We start from the raw sequence: 23283 nt of genomic DNA, 5'->3' as shown, positions 1-23283 counted from the left end.
ATCACTTTGCTTGTCTGAAGAAGGGCAACTGAAGCGTCCGGCGCCATGTGGAAGAGTTTTAAGGTGCCAAACGCGTTTGAAAATTTTAGTTTGATTGGCATTTTTATCGATATCTGTAGTGGCAATCCCTTAAAAATGGAAAAATGTAGAGAGTAAAGTCAGAAAGCTTTTGATCTTTGGTGTTTCTCGCTCTTTTCCACATGGGGCCGAGCGTTGTGTGTTCACTAATAACCAACACCACAGACTTGCATCATTTTTTGAGTATCCAGCAGACCTCGACAGGTCGTCTGGACTCACGAGAGATGTAATGTTTTTCTCTTCTCTTATACTTGGACGCCAAACTTCTCCCTAAAGTTGTCAAATGGAGGCACAGTTTGGCATCAGAGTCTCTGCTGTGCACGCTCCGGTCCTCGTCAATGATGCAACTCTTTCGTTTCGTGGCTCCGTTTTGATTTTCCTCACGCTTCAATTTTCTTTTACTTTCAGCCGAGGGATTTCTAACTTGCAGAGTTTAATGCACTTTTTTTCTTTATTTAGGGATCTGAACTGTACATTTTTAATTTGCTCTCTGCTATTAGGAGCGATTGTCTGTTTCTAACTAAGGTTTCTCCTCTTGATTTCATTATTTGCTTGTACACAGTATTTTAATGAAGCTTAATCTGTCCTGTATTTTCAAGTCTATCTGATCGCTCTGCCTGCACGCCTGCTTGCTTTTGTGTCTAACTGCCTCTCTGATGTATTTGTGTTGTCTGTTTCGTTGTCTTAAGAGTTGGTTTGGGTCAAAAAAACAATTGGCAGGCTGTTTAAATTCAGAAAGTAACATGAAACCAAAGATTTTTGCAGGAGTTAGGCAGGTCTGTGACTGTCTGTGATGCCTTTAAATTTCTCTCTTTCTTTCTGTCTTGTCAGTCTCCCTCTTTTTTGTTCAAATAAAAGACTAATAGGTGTTAATGAGTTTAGGGAGATGTTCTCTGGGCAGCAGAAATACGAGAAAATCAATTAATAATTAAAAACCTACGGACTACAGACTGTGTTTGTGCGTCTAACAGAGGAGCTTTTAGATGATCTCTATTTTAGATCTTATAGCCATTTAAGTGAGAAATTTCAGTAGGCAGCCCCAAAGAAAACCGGTACAAAATTAATCTGTGTTTAGTTGCGAATACATTTTAAAAGGATTTTGCACAAGTATAATTAATATTGCATTAACAAGGGTAAGGTTTTTTTATGATGTACATTAATGTAACTTCCTTTCACCCACTGGGACACAGACAGTTATTACTGTGAAATAAGTGGCTCGTAGAGGTCGTATTAAAGAGCGTAAGGCCCTTTAATAGTTTCTACATCCCCACAGCGGGTGGTTTAATTTAACTTTTAGATGTATAATTTGGGAAAGTAAGCTTGGCCAAGGCTGCGGTGAAACTCTGACATGGTGAAACACTAATGAAAATGGCAGAACTGACTCAGCCCCCCCCCCCTTTACAATTTTTAGGCAAAAAAGTAATTGAGCTAAGATGAATTATGATGGAAAGCTTTTATATTTTGATGCAAAATTTAAACTGATACTAGGCCACTGATTTACAGTAACATTTTAAAGATTATGGCATCAGATTCAGTGGCTAAATGTTGTTAAAATCCCCAAATCGAGTGTAATAATAGCTAAAGGCTGTGTGTTACCCTGAAGGAAACGTGTGTGTCCCGGCACACGCACTTGCCTGTGGCAAATTTGTGCTAAACTATCTTCAAATTAGATTTAGGAGCTTCGAATGAACAAGCAGCAAGAACATTACAAATGAAAATATCACATGTGGGTAAAAGAAGGGGGGATAAGCATCCCTCCCTTTTTCACCTCCTACTTTAACTCCAGCTGTACTGCTACTAGGTTATTTATTTCAGTAACTAGGATGGTAATTGGAGCGGACGGAGTGACTTCACACTGAGGGGAAATGGAGCTGAAAATCTGCCCTGATGGCCAAAATAAAGGATTTGGACAGAAGAGTGGAAAACGGAGAAAGGAGGGGGGCATAAGGAAAAGAAGGTGTGGTGGTGGTGATGGTGCTGGTGGTCGAGGTTGAAAAACAGAATGGGGGAAAAACTGGAACGAAAAGAAACGCTGGAGAAGTTTATTGTGTATTTTATTGTTCTTTTATGGACAATCGAGTTGTGCATGCCATCATCGGCACAGGTTCCCGGGCATGAATCGCTGGACCCAAACTCCGAGCTCCGCCAGTTTAACCAAAAGTATGAGTAGTGATTATACTCAATCAAATTAGGAAGCGGACTGTCTTCAGATTCCACACTGAACGACTGCAGGCCAGATGGCTGAGAGTCCACCACACACGCACACGTTCCAGTCTTCTGGTCTGCAGTCCTCAAACTACAGAGAACAAAACTGTGTGATTCATAGTGAGAAGATCAGACTTTAATTGCTTGTGTTTAACCCGTGTGCCTGCCTGCCTCGCTGCCTGCCTGATCACACCTCTGTCTGCCTGCACTATCTCTATATATCTAATTATGTCTCTGCTTTTAAGCTTATATCATAGCCAAACCAACACTTGTCTTCTCTTTCACCTTTGCCTCTTCTCTGCCTTTCTCCCTCTTTTATTTTTTTACAACCCCACGCTGCTCTCTACCCAGTCTTACCTCAAGGTGAGTACCGTGTCCCTTCATTGTCCCAGATATCAAACCGCATTTGCTTCATTTTAAGTGCTACCTTGTATAACCCTTACAGTTCCATTCGAGTCCTAAAACCGAGGCTTTTCTTCTCCCTAATATGGGAAATAGGAGATGGCCCCGTGATCACATTTCAGCGTGCAAAACAGCAAAAGTCTGAATTTGTTCAATTCAAACTTAGAACCTTTTTTTTGACCATTGTAATCGACCACATAATAACTCCCTCTCCCTTCTGCTTCCTGCATCAATCTGGTGGTTGGAGTGTGTGCGAGCCTCTCTGCTGTGAAGGTCTCCCCAGTGCCAGCTCTTTGTTTGCTCTCTCCTTTTTTTTCCTACTTCCACAGCCACTCTTCCCCTGCTGTCTTGGCAGCCTCTTTTCAGTGTTGTTCTGCTGTTTTGTGATTGAACTCTAGAGGGGGAAACAACAAAAGAAAATTTGCCGCCTGGAAGAAAACAGAAGAGTCCTTTTTCTGCTTCTGTCCTTTCTGGTGCTTTTTGCGCTGTGTCTTCCTTTGTTGCTGTGATCTTAGACTGAGGAACTCCTCATCCACTGTCAGCTGTGTGACAGCAGGGTTGCTGCAGCTTTAAAAGGAATTGCATTTTCTTGCCGCGCGTAACCTCACTTTGAGGTTCTGTATGACTTTGCATCGAGGTGGCGCAGGGATTTGTCAGCTAATGGGTGGCGACGAGCGGGCTCGCCCAGCAGACCTGCGCATAACGCGCACGATTGCACAGTCAGGAAAGTCTTTCTTAGCGGAAAGGTGACAATTCTGCTGAGGTGACGGCTGTTGAGAGTCGCCTGATTAAAATACCTGCAGGCACCTGCAATATTTGCAGGAGAAATAAGGGAACATGCTTTTTTTGACACATTTTCAGAAGTACACAAACAAGGGCTGCTGGGTATAAATCATTCTATGCACTTTCATATTGCAAAACATAAGCAAAGGGTGATAAATATTTAAGTAGTTTTCAGTAGAAACATGCTTCCATCGACATGTGATTTGTTATCATGTTGTAAAAATGTCATATTTGTTCAGATAGACATTAATAGACAATTAACTGTTATGGAAACAGGCATTTGTTAGTGAAGGCAGGTTTTAACATAAACACATTTAAACTTTTCTCTCTGTTTACTTAGGAATTAGGAGATTTTCCTCATTATATAAAAAATAATAATTTCACTCCTTTTAAAAGCCTTACTTGTGCTTACGTTTTGATCTGGTTTTCCTTTTTTAAAATGTTATGGCTTGAGTAAATGAAACTAATATTTCCTGTATTTTCAAAGGAAATACTGAATTCCAAGTGGTTTGAAAGAAATCCTTGATGTTAATTTTGGTCGAACTGTGTCATAAACACACCAGACCCCCGAGCTTTCCTGATTAAATATTTATAAAAGGCTCCAAATGCAATATTAATACTACCTTTATGTGGGTCCCTGAATATCAGCAACATGCTAATGAGTGAGTTTAATTTTATTTATTTATTTAAGTGTTCAGACTTAAAGCTTTACTAGAGTATACGCTGTTGCCAACAGTATCCCAACTATATATTGAACATTAGTTTGTAACGGCTGTATTTGCATTTATGTTTATTTTATGTACGAGCAGGTGATTAGGGTATCGTATTTCTGTGGTTTTATAAGGTTCATGGAGCCGTCATGGTGTTTCCACACTGGTTGCGTATTTGTTTGGAACATGACGGCACAGATTAGATGTGCATTTGCTGTGTCATCTGCACCATTTTGGCAAAGTCGAGCCTTTGTTTGGAATTTATCTGTAGGTTTGGTCTTATCACACATTTATGTGCAGCGTTTGCAGCTTTATAGCTGCTGGTCCCTCATCTAAGATGTTTTGCAGCCACTTTTTGGTTATTTGAGAGGCAGAGTTGAGGGAGAATTTAGGACATAAAAGCAGCTTCAAATGCCACGCTGCTTCCTCTGAACCATGTCCCAGAGTTCACCAAGAAAGTTTTGCCCTTTTAGGCAGCAGTGAAGAGTTTCATTCTCAAGTTGTTTTTAATAAAAACTATTTACACCACTTACTGTTTGATTATCAGAATCAAGGACAGAAATTCAACAAGAAACTTGTTTAGTAGTGTAGATGAACGATGATCAGAATTTAAAGAAATAAAATGTGTAAATGAAACTGGTCAAGTACTTTGGATACCAAACAATACATCAAATTTATTTCTTGGTTATTTTTGCTTTTGTTGGCATGAAATGCCTCGAGTTGAGGATGAACAGACAAAGTATATTATAGACAGCTGTTACATCAGGAGCTAATATCCAAGACCATCAGTGCTTGATAAATTTTCTTCATATGCAGATGATGAATTTGTGATAGCTTTGAGAGGCAGGTCGGCAGTAAATATGGAAGCACAAAAAAGTCAACAAGCACAGAATCATGAGGAGGAAAGGAGAGAAGAAACCACCCAGGGTCTGATGAGAGTCTGGAATATCATCCGAAATAACGAGCATTTCAGTATTTGGAGAGTTGGGGGGTTAAAGTTTAGCACATTCGTCCATTTTCAGCGGTCTGGCGCAATTATCGTTTCTCATTTAAAATGTGACATACAGCAGAAAGAGGGGAGTAAGAAGAGCGACTATCCCACATACGATCACGTACACAGTCAATGTAGCAGAAAAGGTGGAAACCTCAGAGAGCTTACCAGATGGCGGGAGCCTACTGGAAAGCCTCCAATAGGAACATTCCTGTATCTTTATGACCTGTTACACACTTACATCGGGTAACGAGCATAAAAAATTGATCCCAAATATTCAAATGACCGTACGTTTCGTGGTGCAAATCACTGAACAAAGGAAACTCTGTGTGCTCTCACTTCATCTTTCCTGAACTCAATTTGGATGTGATAATGATGCAGCACGTCTGCCTTTAAAAGACCTTACAATAACAAGTCCAAACCGCACTTTTGAATGCAGTTGATATTATTCTGTCAGGTTTGAATGACCAGGTGCTGCAGAGCGGCTCTGGCCCCCGTCGTCATATTTCAAGTTTTCCTCCAGCTTTCCAGATATTCTCTGGACGGTTTGGAATTGGGCCCCCTGGACCTTTTTTCGCAAACACATAGAGGATTTTATTTTACCGTCCAAGCCAATGGCGTTGCTCAACTTTTCTGGCAGTCAGCCTCTCGTGTAAGCCTTGTGATGGATCACTTACATTACCCGATGTTAGTGAAGTTAACAAGAAAGATAAAAGTTAGGATGTTTTACGTGTATCGCACATATCTAAAACAACCAAGCAATAAAGCTATATTAATGAATTTTGACAGACGCTTGAACCCGTAGGTGTGAAATAGTGAAAAATAAGACTACTCTAATACATACTAAAGCTCTGTGGTGCACACGTAGTGCAGATAGAGATAGGAACTTGTTAAGAGCCGCAGTTTATGACCTGCGTGCGTGCATTCCAGCTGAAGTTTGCTACAGGTTTCCCATCACTATTTCAGCTCAGGGATCAGCTCTTTTACTGGAAGCAGTAACAAAAATGGATTTAGCTATGATCCTGTAAGAAGTTATGCTAGCAGGAGTGTGCACATGTGCATAAACATTTGCAGGAGACCGACACATTAAAAAAGCAAATAGACAAAAGACTCACAGAGCGACAAGGATGACTTTGGCCGAGCCTTAATGCATTCGAACGTGTTAGTCAGCAGTTTAGCTTTGTCTTAAGACGGCCTGCATCAATATCCCATCTTACATCTGTGCCATGATTCGGTAGACATTGTCAAATCTTACTGGCATTAGCTTGGTTTAGCGCGCGTGTGTGTAAAAGACTCTAATCTAGTCAGGCTGTGTGATAGCTGATAGGTCTGTGACAGAGCTACAATAGCTTCCAGACTGCTTAAACATGGATTAAACTCTCTCCACACTGCTCCCACGAGGAATCTTTCCCTCTCCCCGTCACCCCCCTTCTCATCATACTCTATTGCTCACACATTCTTTTTCCCAATGATGATTTACACGCTGCTTCCAGACACCCAATAATCCCTCAGTGAACAGCTCTTTTCTCTATGTTGAACTATCAGATATTATATAGTCATTAAGTCATAAGTCTATAATGAATTCCTGCACTGATCTTTACATTACAGCCATCTTGAGCGATTTCATTATGGCATTAAATTGCACCTATTAGTTACTAATCATAGTAATCATGAACAGTCATCTCACTTGTGGTGTCAGGCAGCTTTAAACATGTTTCTCCAGGGCTGGTCGACCTCAGATGTTATCTTCTCAATGCTTAAAAAAAAAAAGAAGAATCCAGCAATTCAGCGTATTTGCTGATCCTTCTCCATTAGTTTGTATTTAAACATGTAAGAAATATCTCCTTCTGGACTCCAACTGCAGATCTTGATCTGTTACGGTCAGCATCTTTAGAGAGACCACCGCTATGCTGTATTTTAATTAAATTCTTCTGCATTTTTACAGTCTTGAGCACTATTTATTTCCCCCAAAAAAGGAATCTCCATAAAACACCCGTGTATTTATCTTTGTGTGCGTTGTCTGCTGTGCGTTGGTATGACCAATGTTGGCATGTAGTTTTTGTGTTAATTGTTTGCTGCTTGTCTTCATATGTGCAGGCAGGTGAAAGAACAGTCGAAGAAAATGGCCAACCTGAAGCACAAGGAGCAACTGGAGAAGAGCAGGAATGCCCAGCTGATGGAGGATGCTAAGAAGAGAGAGGACAATCTGAATGAAAGTTCCCAGCAGATAAAGGTACGTGGAGAGGGAGGAAGAACTGGGAGATCTAGGAGAGGGTGAGGCAGAGAAAGTTTCTCTCCTCTCTCTCTGCCGTGGCTTCAATATTGTCTCCTATCACAACAATGATTCATCATAACTTGACAATTGTGACAGGAAGCAGCCGTAGGCAATGTCAAACTCTCTCTCTTCTCTCTCTCTCTTCTCTCTCTCTCTTCTCTCTCTCTCTCTCACACACACACACACACACGCAGCAGTTCTCACTCAGGGACTGTATGAGGGATAACGAAAGAGGATGATTGACAGGGAGAGCAGATCTAAGATGGTCAGATGAATACGAGTGAATCTGGTGGAGAGGTGATTAAAGAGCACTGCAACAACCTCCACACAACACACACTCAACCAGCAAGAGGATTCTGTGGATTTTAGAACATTTCCTCTGGTTTGAAAATATTTGCTTCAGTGTCAAAGGCTCACAGGATTTAATATATATATATATACATACAGTATATCTTTGTATTTCTTCAGGTTTAAAGTTTTCCATGACCTCCACATATCTGTCTTTGATTTTCCTCGCACCTCTTAGTTTCCGGTAAACTTTGGATGACTCTGTCTCTCCTTCCTCTCCTCTTGCAGCCTCCTCCCAGAGCCATTAACCTCGGAGGACTGTTGATTGGAGACATTCTGTGTGTGCGTGTGTGTCTGTGTCCATGTGAGAATATTCTGCCTGTTGCTGACGAGTTTGGATGTTGTGGTTTGGTGGATGACTGCGGTTAAAAGATTGGCTTGTGGCTACGTGAGTCACATCTGAGGCAGGAGTGCGGTCGGAACCATGTGTCTATTGTCATCTTTGTCTGCATAGTTCGGGCCTCAATGGTGAAAATGAAATGTGAGCGTAATTTAGACTCGACTGCAATTGAATACAACAAGATTTAATCTAATTAAAGTCAATCTCAGTCTGCATAGCTAGACGAGAACTAACGTCGGAGCTGCAGCAGGACCAGATTTATAACACGTGTTGTGATGAGCTGGAGGTCTGACGATGGCCACTGTAATGTCTCATCCTCTCCCGACTGCTCTGTCTCCATCGGCACCTTCAGCTTTAATTTAACTTGAAGAGGCAGATGCCTTGGCAGGAAGGCAAACAGCCCTTTAAGGGAAAACAGCTTCATGTATGATTGGAAGGGGCAGATGTAAATCATATCGTCGACTCCTTATCCCGGTTACTGGAAACAGAAATCTGGAATTCTGAGTGTTTTCACTTTGGGGACACATTAACAGCATATGACCGAGTCCCTAATGCGATGGACTGTCTCTCAGATATGACAGATGTTACATTAGCAAATTTTAAGCACGTCAAGTGAATTTCTGTAAAAACAGTTGATATAAAAATCCTTTCAAGCCACTACATAAAAAGGTTTTGAAATCTTTCCTAAAATTCCAGCTTATTTTCTACAATGGATATTCCACCATTCAGTCAATTTTAGTGTTATAGTTCAACATCGCTTTTATGACATTACTGTTCACATGCACACTGTATTAACTCAAAAACATCTGTTTCTTATCACATTTTTAAACAAATCACATGGATCATGCCAGAGAAATAATATAAGAAAATATTTAAACTGCACTAAATGCTGTAAATCTGTTATCCCTTAAAACTGAAAACGGTTTTGGTCCCTGCCAGTAAGTGAATTTCCCATGACAACCGAGGCTTTTTTGACTTGCTAGCTCAGATTGGCAGAGCATAAGGCCTCGGGGTTGTGGGTTCGAGTCCCATCCGATATAGGAGCTATTGACGGTCACTGTGCAGTACCTGAATCTCCTCTCATTGCAGGATACCCTCCGCCAGAAAGAAGAGCGCATCGAAGAGCTGGAGGAGGCGCTGAGGGAAAGCGTTCAGATTACAGCAGAGAGAGAAGTGGTGCTCGCCCAGGAGGAACAGGCGCACGCACAGTCGGAAAAACAGGTACCGTCTTCCTCGTGTTAGTTCCCTGCATGTTGAAGGACAACCCGGACTTCCAGCCAGTACATTCAACTTCAACCTTTCCGACTGTTTTCCTTAAGCTCAATCCTTGCCAATCCCGAATCCTTAATTTAATTTTTCCTTATGTGTGAGACATGAAAAATATGACATAGGTAAACACGGCTGTGCCAGTTGTGGTACTCAGTAATAGCAACGTATCCTTTGCCAGCTGAGCTCATTCAGAGGTGGCGTTGCATGTGCGCTAATCGTGCGGGGTCAACCTTTGAGGAGAAATATAAACACTGCTATTCAGTGAACAGCTTGTTTTTTCTCCACTCTGGATTGCAGCACACCACACGTTTTTAAAATCATTCTCTTTTAATTCTGTATGAAGACACCAGGAAAGGTCATACAGGTGTTAAAGGAGGCTCAGAGAGTAAAGGATTAGCAGACGCTACGCGTGTCTTCCCATGGATACATGACTAACAAACCCATAGATGGGGGGAAATCTCTCAAAGAAAACCCAGATATGGCAAACAATAAATAAAAATAGCTGGATATTGTTGTTAATGCTTGTAAATAATGGACATCTGGACACAAACCACAATGGTGCATTGGTAAATGTTATTCATTCATTGGTGAATGTTAGTCAGTCATGAATAACGTTATGTTTCTTATGTTTATGGACAGGAAGCCCAAAATGATTCACTACAGGGCCTTTTGCTATAATACAGTCAAGATGGGCGCAGTAATTCAATTGTCAAAAACATTTAAAATACTAATAGTAGCACTGTATGAATAAAGGAGGGAAAAAAGGAAAATTAAATTGGCTTTTTGTCATGTAAATATAATTTCTAAAATGCAGAAGAAGTGAATCAAAAATGCAATACTCATTTTTAATGTATTTTTCAAAGCAAATTTAGAGTGTTAGCTTAATTTTTTAGATCTTTGTGCCTGGAAAACTTTCATGCTAAAGTGAAATCGTTCTGTTTCACCGACATAATTGCACAGAGGGTCTGAGATCACATTGTCGCAAGAAAGAGCAAAAAAAAATAAACGTAAATGAAAGACAGAAATAATCAAATCCAACATGTTCATCCTCCCAAAGCTGACTTTGTTTACAGCTGTTGCCCCAAGCAATCGCGTTTAATTTGGCAGAGATACATTGAAATGCTTCAAAATGCTGCCAGTGGCAGCTTTAATTAGACAGAACCGAGGCCATTCAGACCAGGACAGGGTGCTGGAAAGCCTCCTATGTGTTGAAATGCTTCAGTGAAGGAGGAAGGAGTAGAAACATCAGCGTGTGGTGAACGAGCGGAGATGGCGGCCAAACGCTCACTGCGGTCCTCACCCAACATCAACAACACCGGCAGGGCCTTTCAGCACAGACACAAATGCAGACATGTGCATGTGGGCTATAGCACACGACATATTACACACGTCTTCCTCCTAACACACAAACGTGAAGGAAAGAACTCGTATTTAAACAGCGCGCCAGCGCAGCACAACGCCGCATTCAGCAGCAGCCAGACGGGGGCGACTTTGGTTTTTCCGAACCAAAAAAGTGGGCCTATATAAATCATAAATAAATATTTTTGTGTTCCTATTTTCTAACTGTATTTTCTCTGCTGCAATTAACCCTTCACATAATGATTTACAAAACGACCGAGAGAGAGAAACAGTTTCCTCTCTTAATGAGGACAGCTTGCTCAAAGGCACACACATTGCTTATTTTAGTGTTGACACACACACACACGTGAATGCAGCCAAACCACTCACACACACACACAAACTACACATCGGTGGCGTCGTGCGCGCTTTCAGTTTGAAGTCTTCTAACGAGAGCCCGCATATTTGTGTGAGGGGCTGACCTGTGGACAGTTGACCAAAACCACATGAAAATATACAAAACTTCTTCAACTAGACGTGAGTCAGTGCCGTGTGATTACTGGAGAAAGGTGTGTGGGTGGGAGAGGGAGCCAGGAATAGGTCAGCAGCGCGACACACTCCATCTGTCCACGTTGTCTTCTCCGGTTTTTAGTGACTAAACAGTTTTCGCTTTTGACCTCAGTGCACTTTCTTTTCCCTCTCTTCCGCTTAATATAACCCTGCAGAGACTGAAGAAATAGCTCTCCTCCTCCTCCAGCTCCTTGTCTTCCACCCAGTTCTTATTGCTCTTTGCTCGTTCCCACATCCCATCATCTTTCAGTTGCTAAGCTTCTTGTCTCAGATGCATGTTAACGCCTCCTGACTGGCTTATAATGTTTCTTTAATGTGCGTTTTTGTTGTCTCTGTTTTGGCTGCACAGCCTCGCTGAGCATTTAAAAAACCTATTTTCCAACTTCTCCTTCTCATCTTCCTTGTTTTTACCGTTTGATTATTCCCTCCCTCCCTCCTGTATCTCTACTTTCCACTTTCTCAAATTCCCCCTTCCTTTCCCCGTCCATTAATCTTTACCGCCCCTTTTCCTCTGACCTTTTTCTCTCCTGAACCCGACTCTTCTCACCGTCTTGCTGATCTTTTTGTATGCAGCTCTGTCACATTCATGAGTTCACCACAGCCGGCTTTAGGTGGTCAAAGGTAACAAAACCATAATATTCCCCAATTCATCCCTCATCTGTGTCAGCCGTTGTTGTTGTTTTCCATCTTTCGATTCTGTGTCATATAACTAGAGGAAGGAGCAAAAAGAAATCCTCATTTACTGTTTATTGTTAAAATATTCCTTTATTTCTTTTAGGTATTACACATCGCATACAAGTTTATTTAAGCCATTTTTTTTTTTAAAAATAAAAAGAAATATTATGACATGATTTTACAGAATTTTGGTTTAAGGGTTAAATAAACTCCATATATACAGAAGGTATTTTTATCTGACTTGGGCTCGCACTCATTCATACCAAACAGACTCAGTGAGGAAAGTATTACCTATTACTTGACTCCGCGCTGTTTTAATTCTTTATTTTCCATCACTCATCAACAAAAATGACTTTCTCTTCCCACTCCCGTCTCATCAGGAGCTGTTTTCAGATTAGATTTAATCCACTTTTGGGTCGACGCCAGCGTTTGTAGGAATTATCTGCATTGCTCAGACGTATATATTTTCTGGCAGTCCTGTTTTCTGTTAACTTCAACACTTCAGAGAAACAGGGAGTATCAAATCAGTAAGAAGGGAAAGAATTATCTAAAGAGGACTTGACTGTGTGCTGTTGTATTGTGTGGGTAGATCTGTTTGATGTGAAACACTCAATCACACACACTTGCACTCAAAAATGTGTGTGTGTGAGTGTGAGTGTGTTGCAGACAGGCTGCGTTGTCAACACAACATGAGGAATACAGCAACCTCAGCCCTACGACCTCATAGACAAACATGGACAAAATGATGTACGGTCCATCCAGAGAGAAGCTCGAGTGATACTTATGGCGAGGAGAGAACAGAAAACAACCCGAGGAGAGCAAAGATAACATCTTAAATACATTTGGCAGATTCATATAAAAAGAAAAAATATGACGTATGTAACAAAGCGCACGGGACATTGCCAAAGTGCATGAAAAAGAAAGCTAAAAGCAGGGAAGTCGGGAATAAAAAGCCATATTTTAATTATGGTACAATGTATACTTTAGGTGGAGGACCTGCTTGTTGCCATGGAGAGGGTGAAACAGGAACTGGAGGTGATGAAAGCCAAGCTGTCGTCAACTCAGCTCTCACTGGCTGAGAAGGAAGGTCACCTGACCGCCCTGCGTGCTGAGAGGAGGAAGCACCTGGAGGAGGTCCTGGAAATGAAGTAAGACAACAAAAAACACACGTTTTATTACCTCTATTTATGATAACACGTAAAGCAGATGTACACGGACAAACACATCCCATCCCCAACTGAAAAACTCATTTGTCCAACTACGGCCTATACATTCCTGCAACAACATGCTCATTGTTTGGACCATTTCAACCCAAATACAAATGTGTGCGTGCCTCTCGGAGCCATAAAATCACAAAAGTCAGAATGCAGCCGTCATCTTGATGTTTCCCAGACCTTTCTGTGGTCATCGAGGCTTCATTTGCAACAAAAAAATGCAAAAACATTCATCTCTTGTTTCAGAAATATTAGCGTTTGGACCTGCTGGACGGACCACTTAGACATGGTTTATGTGGATGTCATGAATCTTTAGAGTTGGTAGCTTTTCAAAATCTTTTTTACATGCAGTTTATAGGGGTCGTCATCTTGTTTCTGATAGAGATTGGCATATTATATGATGTTATTATGGAGAGCATGTGCTATAAAAGCATTTAGCCTCCGTCCCATTATGACTGTAAATTAACCAGTGTGACCTCATCCAAGGGCTCATCAACAAAACTGTAGAACCGCGGCTCCTGCGGCCCTGGTCGGGGAATATTTTAGCAGTTCCAGACCGTTCCGTGTTTTTTTCAAGGATCCGCGTGGCGTCACTGACCCGTGTCCTCACAGTTCTCCAAACGTTTGCAAACGTGCATGCCGAAGCCATGTGCCGTGCATGTGTTATAAAACCAGATTGGATGGACGTGGATTCGTTTTTCTCATCGGTCAGCTAAATGGTATCCCTGGGGAGGCCAGTCTGCTACTGTGGCATTGTCGCCCTTGTCGCCATTTCATTGCTTTTAATTCAGTGTGAACACAGATTATATACACAGAAAAAAAAAAAAAAATAATATATATATATATATATATATATAAGAACATGCTCTCAAATATATATCGTCTTAACCTTGTCAGTGAAACATGTTCCTGACAGTTAATAAAAGGAACAATGAGGTTGGAGCTTGACTTCTTGTGATCTGTAGCCACTAGAGGCCACCAAATTTTACACTCTAGCTCTTCAATTAATTTCAGATGGAAACATGACGACATTACTGGCTCACTGTCTCGTCCCCGAATCTGAAATATGAAACGTTTTATAACCTTTGACAGTAAATTCTACATCGAAACTGCATTTCCTCAGTTTCCCATTCACTTAATATATTTACTGTGTGAAGTTTCCAGGCACTTTTGTTACTCTAATTTATAACTCAGTCGCAACCTTCAGCACTTAATCTGAAATTAGCAACACTTGTGATATCTTCAGTATAGTTTCCAGCCTGACCTCGTTCCAAAATGTTCCAGGAAGAGGTTCAGTCTCCACACTGATGTGAGCTTCACCTGACACCTCATAAACTCTCACTCCTCTTCCTTCTTGTCTTTTTCCTCTCCCGTCCTCTTTTATCTCCTCACCTCTCTCCTCAGTCAGTAGTGTGCTAATGCAGGAACCGTGTACCGCTGTCTAGCTCTTGATATGATCGGATACACGCACAGAGAGCCACATGCGTTCATGCAAATGCTTTAACTTTATGAAAATTTAATAGGTGGCTTTATGTTTTCATTGTTGCAACATTCTGACTGATTTCACGCCGAGACCTTAGCACTGAACAAAGCTTTGGGCTTGATTAAGTCATTATTAACAAGTAATACATTGAGGAGTCTCTAGAGGGAGTTTTAATCAATCCTGTCATTCGCTGTTACAAATGATGCCCATTTATTCTGCGCATTTTAGTTTCAAATAAACGTTTTAAATTTCCAAGCTTGATTCCAGGGCGAGGTTTGTGCTAGCTAAAAACTTCCTTATTGCAGAGAGAACTGCTTTGTGAGGAGCCTCATATTTCCAGTCCACAGCTTCTCGGCTCAGGAGTTGGGGACGGGTCATTCCTGACCGCAGAGTAAAACCATATGACCGTTTCGTACAGCCAGAATTTGTATTGCAGCAATGATCTCGTGAGCTTATCATTAAGCTAATACATTTAAATACTGCTCTTTGTTTGTAGTATTTCCCACTGTTATCATGATCTGATTGTGCCTTCTTTAATCATGCGTATGACATTTCACATCGTAAATGAACAGTGATTAATCCCAAGAGTTTGCGTCTGTAATCAACTAATTTAGTTAAAAGAAAAAAAACTCCTCTGCATTGTACAGGTCAGTTTCAGAATTCAGATATTCTACATTGCGCGTTTTTCCCAGCACAAAATTACAACGTTAAAGGCAGCTGTTTTATTGGAAGTTATCCACATAACATGATTTCATGTTATTTTTTTAAAGAGCTTTGGTCAGCACATGCATCATGTCTCGCTGGTTTCCCCCCACATGTTAAACATAAGATTAAGGTTTAAGGGTGGCCACGTCCCATGTGTCCACAGTGTAATGCACATCAAGCTGTCTCTGCATGCTCTGGCTGCCATAATTCTTTGCAGTTTGATATCTGATTTGTTGCCCTATTTTAAACTGTTGTGAGGTTTAACGTACCCACAGCTGTGATTTACGGCAAGACAGGTTTCAGAGGTTTGTGGAGCATATATTTATGTGGAATATACAATATATCAACGCACGTTCAGATGCACGCAACTGCCTTGCTGTCCTGCTTTTGTCGTTTTGCCTTAATGTTGCTCCTCACGCGCATTTACACACATTTTATGTCTTTCTTTGCGTTTTCATCGGTAAACTGATGATGATATTTGCATGCACGTAAGGCACCCACAGGTGCAGTTTATCTCGCACATGTTTGCCATTTTTCCCATCCCGCAGTTGCAGATATATGTCCTAACGTGACGTGCACAGTTTGAAGCAGGCAGGTGTTTTTGTGTGTTGCAACCAGCTGCAGGAATATGCTGACAGGGTGTGGAACAGCAGGGAGGCACGTCTGAAATCCCAATTTACAACCACTGGCCCTAAAACTGTAAAAAGGTCTCGAATTTTGAAATTTATTTTCCTCATCTGCTGTTTTCACGACAGCAGCAGCAGCATTCAAAAACATTTGTGAGCATTTGAAACAAATAGAGAATAGATTTGCTGAAAACAGGCGAGGAAAAACAACAAAATAAAACGACCGTTAGTGGGTTTAAACAACAGAGAGACGTGAGAAGTATGCAAAAAAGAAGGAAGAGGAGAAAGACAGCTGCCCAACAATAACTCAGTCAAGCCAACAAAGCTGTGTGATGTCTCAAAGAAATGATATCACCTCCAACTCCTGCTCCCCCGCTCCTTCTGTTCATCCATCAATCTTTCAGACTGCACACAGTTTATCGAGTGCATAGCTGCCCTTGTATGTGGCTTTCATTCACGCGACGTCCCTCCCCTGCACGCACACAAAAGTGATTTATTGGTCATTATTTTTACCGGGACAAAACGATGCACGTAAAGATTTTACGAGCGTTAAAATAAAAATTTCATCCGCTGCAAATGTCCTGAAACACAAAGCGGTGCGACGCTGCTTTGTGTTTATTTGTAAAGTTGGAGGATTTTAAGTCACTACAGCTGTTTATTAAGAACGAAAACACATTTTTCACCATGATTCCAGCAAACCAGTAATAATAAAGATTGGAATAGTGATGCTTTTGCCTTTTAGGCGTCCTTTTGGACTAAAGCAGCTTCAGATTTAGCAGACATTGTGAATATTCCAACTGTGTTCTGCACTGAGCAGAAAGTCTGCAGAAAAAGTGAGCTGCCCTCCTGCAGTGAGGGCCTTGGCTTATGCCTCATGGTGAACACTGTAAATCCAATTTATTTCCCCTCTGCTCCTCTGTTCCTTGCTTTATTTCCTACCCAGCTCTCCTCTCCTAATTCCTGCTGTCCGTCCTTCTCCACTATTCCTAAACCTCACTCTTGTCTTCGGATCTTCCCACCCTTCCTCTTCCTCTTCATTCTTTCATGTTCACTGCTGTCTGGAAAGGTTATTATCACCTGGCTTTTCTCAGACAGGCTGTCCCTCATTGAATTATCTCACATTTATCAACGGCTGGATTTTTTGGTAACCTCATATTTGTATTTACAAGCTCTGAAAAACTTGTGCAGCGTCGCCCCGGCGGGACACCGTTCTGTCCCACATCTGAATACAGGCACGACCAGTTCGTAAACTTTCCTGGATGTCGCAGGTCTCCTTCGTATTCGCTGCTAACTTCGGCCAGTTCTTTAAATCATTTGGCGAGCGTTTGACAAAACGTTACACATTCTTCACTCGCATCATATTTCTTGAAGAGGACGGCCGGTTAATAGCTGTTGCTACAAACGTCTTGTCATTTTTGGACTGTTAACAATTCCATGTTGCATCTATGGTATAGCTTTATAATCAGACCATTTGTACTAAACAAGCGACAGGAGAGAAATATTAATATCAGTAAAGAGGATCAGAAGACTCACACGTGCACACATGCCTATAGGCATTGACTAAAGCACGCCATACCAATTTATGTGGAAACGTGTGTGGCGCGCTGTCGTAAATCTGAGAAAAGTGCTTTGATCCCCCAGACAGCGATGAGATTAATTCACAGCGTGCCAGAGCAGCTTTGCACATGAGGTGGTTGTGTTTTACAGAGTGTTTTCAGAGCTTGGCACAGCACAAAGGGGCACAGTTTTGACACTGTTACAAGCTCAAATCTCTCCGTTCCTCTTCCTTCCTCCCGTTTTTCTAGCATCGTCTGCATGTGTTTGCTTTCGTTGCCCTCTCTGACACTGGCTGTCTGCCTCTTTCCTTTATTTTTTCATCCCCTCCTATGAGAGACACGAGGAGGGGCCCAACCAGCAATTAAAATCAGCTTTGGTTACAAGTTTAAATCACAAATACTCTTCTTAAAACATCTATTAAGCCTTATAAGAAGCATAAAGTCTCTCGTTACAGCATTTGGTTTTGTTGGGCGCGCTTTTATTCCTGAACTATATCAAATAAGTACAATAAAATGCGCTTAATATGACTTAATGGTTTAAAAGTACAAGAAGCCAAGCATTAGGCAATGTTCAGAGGAGGACAAGAAGATATAAAAACAAAAAGGATGCCTGCAAAGGTTTCCTTTCATTTTAACAAATGAAAACAGTGGAAAAGAATACAGTTCTGAAAGATTGTCGAACATGTTCTGATGCTTTTCATGTGCTTTTCCCCAAGAGTCCCTAAAATCTTACTCTTCACGGTGCAGTTTCCCATAATTCAAGCAACACACCTTTAAAAGCTGCCGTGCAGGTCCAGAAACACACTTTTCATTCTCTGTATGACAAGAAGACAGTTTTCTGAATTTTTCTCCTGTAAACATGGAAGTTGCAGGTGTCCACTGAGCTGATTAGTAAGTGTTTCGGGAGCTTGTGCCGACAGATCGTAAGCAGATTTCTTGCTCTCTGTAGCGCACCATAAAAATGGATTTACTGTGAAAAACTAGAGTGAAGACACGGCTGCGTCTTTAGTCACACATCTCAAAAAAGTGTGTGTGTGGTCCCGCTGAAGGAACCGACTCCTGCGGACCATGGATAATGCATTTTTTTCCACCTTTCTTATTAGTCACAGTGTGTGTTTTTGTGGTGTGAGGGAGAGCAAGAGACAAAGGCGGAGGGAGGTGAGGGAGCAAGTGGGGTGAGATTTTTTTTATGGGGAAAAAGGCGAGATGTGTCAAGAACAGATCCTCATTCTGTCATGCAGCAGTCCCACCTGCCCTCCTCTCCCCCCCCCCCCTCAGCTTTTGTCTCTCTGCCTACCCTTCCTGCTGCTCTTTCCGCTCATCTCCCTCTCTCTTTCTCTCTCCTTCTCCCTCCCTTCACGTCTCTTTGATTTGTTTTCCCCCCAAATTCTCCAGTCTTTTTATTCCCTTTCCTGTCAATGCTGTTTCTTTCTGTGTGTGTGAGGGTGTGTAAGCCTGCTCGCTGTCTTTCTTTAAGCCTCTCTGATGTACAACAGCTCCTTGAGGGGAGTTTTTTCCTCCCTTACACACGCGCACGAGCAAACACACACACATACACACATACATGCGCGCACACTTATCCTTTGCACAAGATTTAACCTATTTTCTCAACTCCTACTTTTTCCAGTTGTGATGGTCTCTCATCCCGTATTCTCTCCATACTAAATCATTTATATCTAGTGTGCCTAACACAATTTTAATATAATATAAGGCACAAAAATCTGTTCCAAAAATCTTTTTCTTCTCTGTATAGCTACAGTATACAAGCAGCTATAATAAAACACAGCTTTTTTTTTTTTTTTTGCTTAATCAGAGCCAGAACTGAACCAGATCCCATCGACCAGGACAATTTGGGGTTTAGCATTAAAGCAAAGCCTCGATATCTTTCAACAGTAAATCCTGGTAATTGCTGTTTTTGCATGGTCCCACAAAGAAGTAGAGTGTGAGAAAGGTTTGAAATCAGCAACTACTGTAGGTGTCAGTCATTTTCTCTAATAAACTTCTGTTGTAACCCAGTGAAGTAAAATTTTGTGTGGGCGCTCTCGCAAAAAAGAGAGCGAGACCAGCAGTAAAAGGTCTCACCATAAACTGTGGCTTTATTGGCTGTAGTTGAGCTGGTGCTGCACACATGGCAGGCGAGCACGAACAAATGTTTCATAAAACCCGCTCCGATGTGTGCGTGCACTGCCTGGTGTTTTCTCTTGTATGGCTATAAAGGGCCATAAACCTAAAGCAGTAAGTGTACGTGTGTTCCAATACAGCTGGAGGCAACAGACATAAAGAGCACTTGCGCTGCATGTTAGATGCATATACCATATGTTGTGTATCCTATATTTAAAGTACACATTTATGTGTGTAGGTTTGGGTGCTAAAATGAGGCCTCCTAACTTATTTTAGCTTGCTTTTAAGACTCTTAAGAGTGTGTGTGTGTGTGTGTGTGTGTCTGTGTCTGTGTCTGTGTTTGTGTGTGTGCGTGCGTGCATGTGTGCGTGCGTGTGTGTGTGTGACAAACAGAGAGAGTGAAAGCATTAACTAGATGAGACTGGGGGCCCACTGCTCACTGGCTGTCTGCCCCAAGACAGAAGCTGTCAGCTGGGAGAAAAAATACTATTCTGTTGGGCCCCATTATAAAGAGTCAAAAGCTAAACTTGTAGCACTGTGTTGTGCGCGTGTGTGTGTGTGTGTGTGTGTGTGTGTGTGTGTGTGTGTGTGTGTGTGTGTGTGTGTGTGCCTTCTGGCATGGTTAGCTATAACTGAGAGCCAACCGTATTTTCCTGTATTCCCCACAACCCTTTTCTTACTGATTTACACAACAGTAAACAAAGTAGAAAAAATAAAGCCCTCGCAAATCATTTGATTTGATTTCAGCGAATGTCAGTGCACCATCGCATTTTTACACCCTTCAGAGGCTGTTCGCTCTGCCTTTTTTCTTCGTGTGTCTCAGTTTTGGCTTCAAACACATCTGGTTAAACTATAATAACTGTTAGAACTTGCAGGATAGTTGCACTTGAAGTTATATCACTACAAAGAAGCTAAAAAACAGGACTGAAATGCAAAAAACACAAATGTTCTACGAGCTGTAATATCAAGTGCACGTACATTTAGTTCTGGTGCATGTTTTAAACAATTGTAATCTTCCCGCTGGCGATCCAGCTGAGGCTTATATGAACACATCTTCTAGCCAGATGGGAGCAACTCTGATCAAAAAGGTGCAATGTATGGATGCTGTTATATTGTTTTTAATAGCTGAAATCCATCAATTTTACTATGCGGCAAATAAAATTCAATAAGATCCACCAATCATACCTAAGGAAGATTAATCTTCACATTTCACAATTGACTGATTTTTTCCCCTCAGTGAAAACTTAGGAAAACCTTCCATAAAACTAAAATATATAAGGTGACAGTGTCACTAAAAACAACTGTGAGCTGCTTGTTCTGTCAGAAACAACACAGAGAGACGTGATTATCTCTAAAATAGCTCTGTAAAGAGACTGGACAGTGTCACAGTGGCCACACACTTATACGCATTTGTAGCCCTGAACACACACACACACTCCGACCTTCTGCGAACATCCACAAGCACTCCGATGTGCATTGAGCACACCCTTACAGACACATACACACTTAGAAACAGACTGTCACAGTACGATACACTCATGCAGGAAGCTGCCTCGGTGTGTGTAGAAATATGTGAGTGATCTCAGACCAGGCATTAGTGTTTGTGATAAAATGAGGGGGCTCGAGTGGTTTAAAGCAGGAGAGAGGCCCCTGTGTTGGGGTTGGGGTCAGGTGCCTGGTGCACTTGTGTGCATCTGCTCACTGTCGCCACAGCGATGACATCATAGCGCACGACTGCCGAACGACAGGAGGAATGCCCGGGGTCCTCTTTACAAACAGAGGGAGGGAGAGGTGGGTAGGTGGCTGGTGAGGGACGGCATGTGACCACGTCAATGTGGCCCCTCTGCCTTTAGGCCATTATTACGTTATATTACAATTACCACAGCCGTCATCATTTTAAAAGAGGACATACGCTCTTCATTTCACAGAGTAATCAGACAGGAATGCGGCCTTGGACTTTCTGCTCTGCACACTGATGAATGGCGTCTGTGACAAATGTTCCAGGTCCTGCAGGTTTCTGCCACCAGGACCCCGTTTCCTCCGAAACAGTGGTCTTAAATACATAAATGAGGAGGCCGGGTGTCAGCCATGCTGGGCTCCTGAACAGTAAAGCTACTTCTCAAATCCTTCGACATGTATTTATCTGCTTTTAGACGCTCGTTTCTCACTGCATTATGTCTTTTTGTTAAATGCGTGTGGTCATTTTTTTAAGGGGTTGTGGATGTAAACCAGCGGGATTTAGATTCTCACAGGAGGCGCGCAGATTTCTGAGAATTGTGAGATTCTTGGGTGTCTTCGGCTGTGGCTCAGCCAGTTCTACGGCAGAGGGGATGGATGGGATGCGGGTTTTTGCCTCCTGACCACACGGAATGTTATATATCTGTCAACCTGACCGACCGTTCGGGCGGGGGGGGGATACAAATAAGAAAGCTGGAAAGACAGTTAGAAAATACAAGCTCATGCCTGTCTGAAAAGGGAGAATGGAAGGTATTCATGCTGTAAATCACAGTTAACGTGAGATTAAGTTTGGAGCGTTTGTTGATAGCTGGGTAGTCACTCATGTGAGGTTACGAGCTTTAAGCCACCTGGCTTCTAAAACAGTCCCTGTCCAGCAGCAAGACGCTGTCCTCCCCCAGCTTTTTACCCGAGCCTGTTTTGGTTGTTCTCACAGCTGAAAACGCTCCGCCACAACAACACTTAAATGCCAGTTTATTTTTATCAGATTCTAGCTGGTGTGGAGAGCAGCCAAAGACAAAACAGCCTAAAAACAAGAACCAACTGTTACTGGTATTCCACCAGGAATTCATTTTTATCCTTCTGTAAATCAGCGGAGCTCCATTTAGAACCGTAGAGATGATTCAGTGGAGCTCTGAAATACCTTCTGAAGACAAGGTGCGAGTTTCAGGGTATTCGTCTCTGGGATGTTTGCTTCCATACAGATTAGAAGGGAACCCTCTGGAATGTTCTTGTGGAATTTCTGTTTATTATGCATGTACATTTTTGATACATTAAAAATGTGTTGACTTGAAGGATTTGAGTCTTTACTTCTTTTTTGCTTTCCATAGATGTTACTTCATTACGGAAATGCCTCACATTGCTAACAAGATGCGTGATTCTCCTATTCTTCGTAGGCAAGAGGCACTGCTGGCGGCCATAAGCGAGAAAGACGCCAACATCGCCCTGCTGGAGCTGTCGTCTTCAAAGAAAAAGAAAACACAGGAAGAGGTGGCAGCCCTGAAAAGGGAAAAGGATAGTCTGGTCCATCAGCTCAAACAACAGGTAGGGTCAAGGTGTACCCACAGACACCCACACTTTTGGTTGAGTTATATAAGGAAGAAAAGCTGAGACGGGTTGGAAAGAAACATAGAAGGGGTGAAAAAGTGACAGCACAGGTGAGGTGGCAATGACAAGCGTAGCAAAGAAAACAAGAGGCGGAGAGAAACCGAGTCCAGATGTGACCGCAGTCCTCCAACCACCGAGGGTAAATTTAGGATTAACCCGCCCCTCCCACGCTTACCACACACGCGCACTGACAAACACACACACAGAGTTCAAATGTTCTGCAAATCTCCGGTGACAACACTTTCATATCAA

At 42.0% G+C, this 23283-nt stretch overlaps 1 protein-coding gene across 10 annotated transcripts in view; it reads left to right on the top strand.

The window, feature by feature from the left end:
- LOC130519462 (ELKS/Rab6-interacting/CAST family member 1-like) overlaps positions 1 to 23283 on the top strand; it is a 64136-nt gene that overhangs the window by 27170 nt on the left and 13683 nt on the right. For 7 of the 10 annotated variants that reach the window (XR_008948326.1, XR_008948327.1, XM_057022901.1 and 4 more), the window contains 5 exons: positions 2635 to 2646; positions 7267 to 7402; positions 9222 to 9353; positions 12972 to 13132; positions 22821 to 22968. Coding sequence is in view for 7 of the 10 variants with exons in the window: in XM_057022901.1 (XP_056878881.1) it covers positions 2635 to 2646; positions 7267 to 7402; positions 9222 to 9353; positions 12972 to 13132; positions 22821 to 22968 (589 nt within the window). In the remaining 3 variants the exon portion in view is untranslated. The remainder of the gene's footprint in view (positions 1 to 2634; positions 2647 to 7266; positions 7403 to 9221; positions 9354 to 12971; positions 13133 to 22820; positions 22969 to 23283) is intronic. The other 3 variants (XR_008948328.1, XM_057022904.1, XM_057022907.1) reach the window with 1 other exon arrangement.

Source organism: Takifugu flavidus, chromosome 22 (genome assembly GCF_003711565.1).
Source record: "Takifugu flavidus isolate HTHZ2018 chromosome 22, ASM371156v2, whole genome shotgun sequence".
NCBI lineage: Eukaryota > Metazoa > Chordata > Actinopteri > Tetraodontiformes > Tetraodontidae > Takifugu > Takifugu flavidus.
The sequence above is the reverse complement of the archived record's forward strand: the minus strand, read 5'-3'. Positions and strand labels throughout refer to the sequence as shown.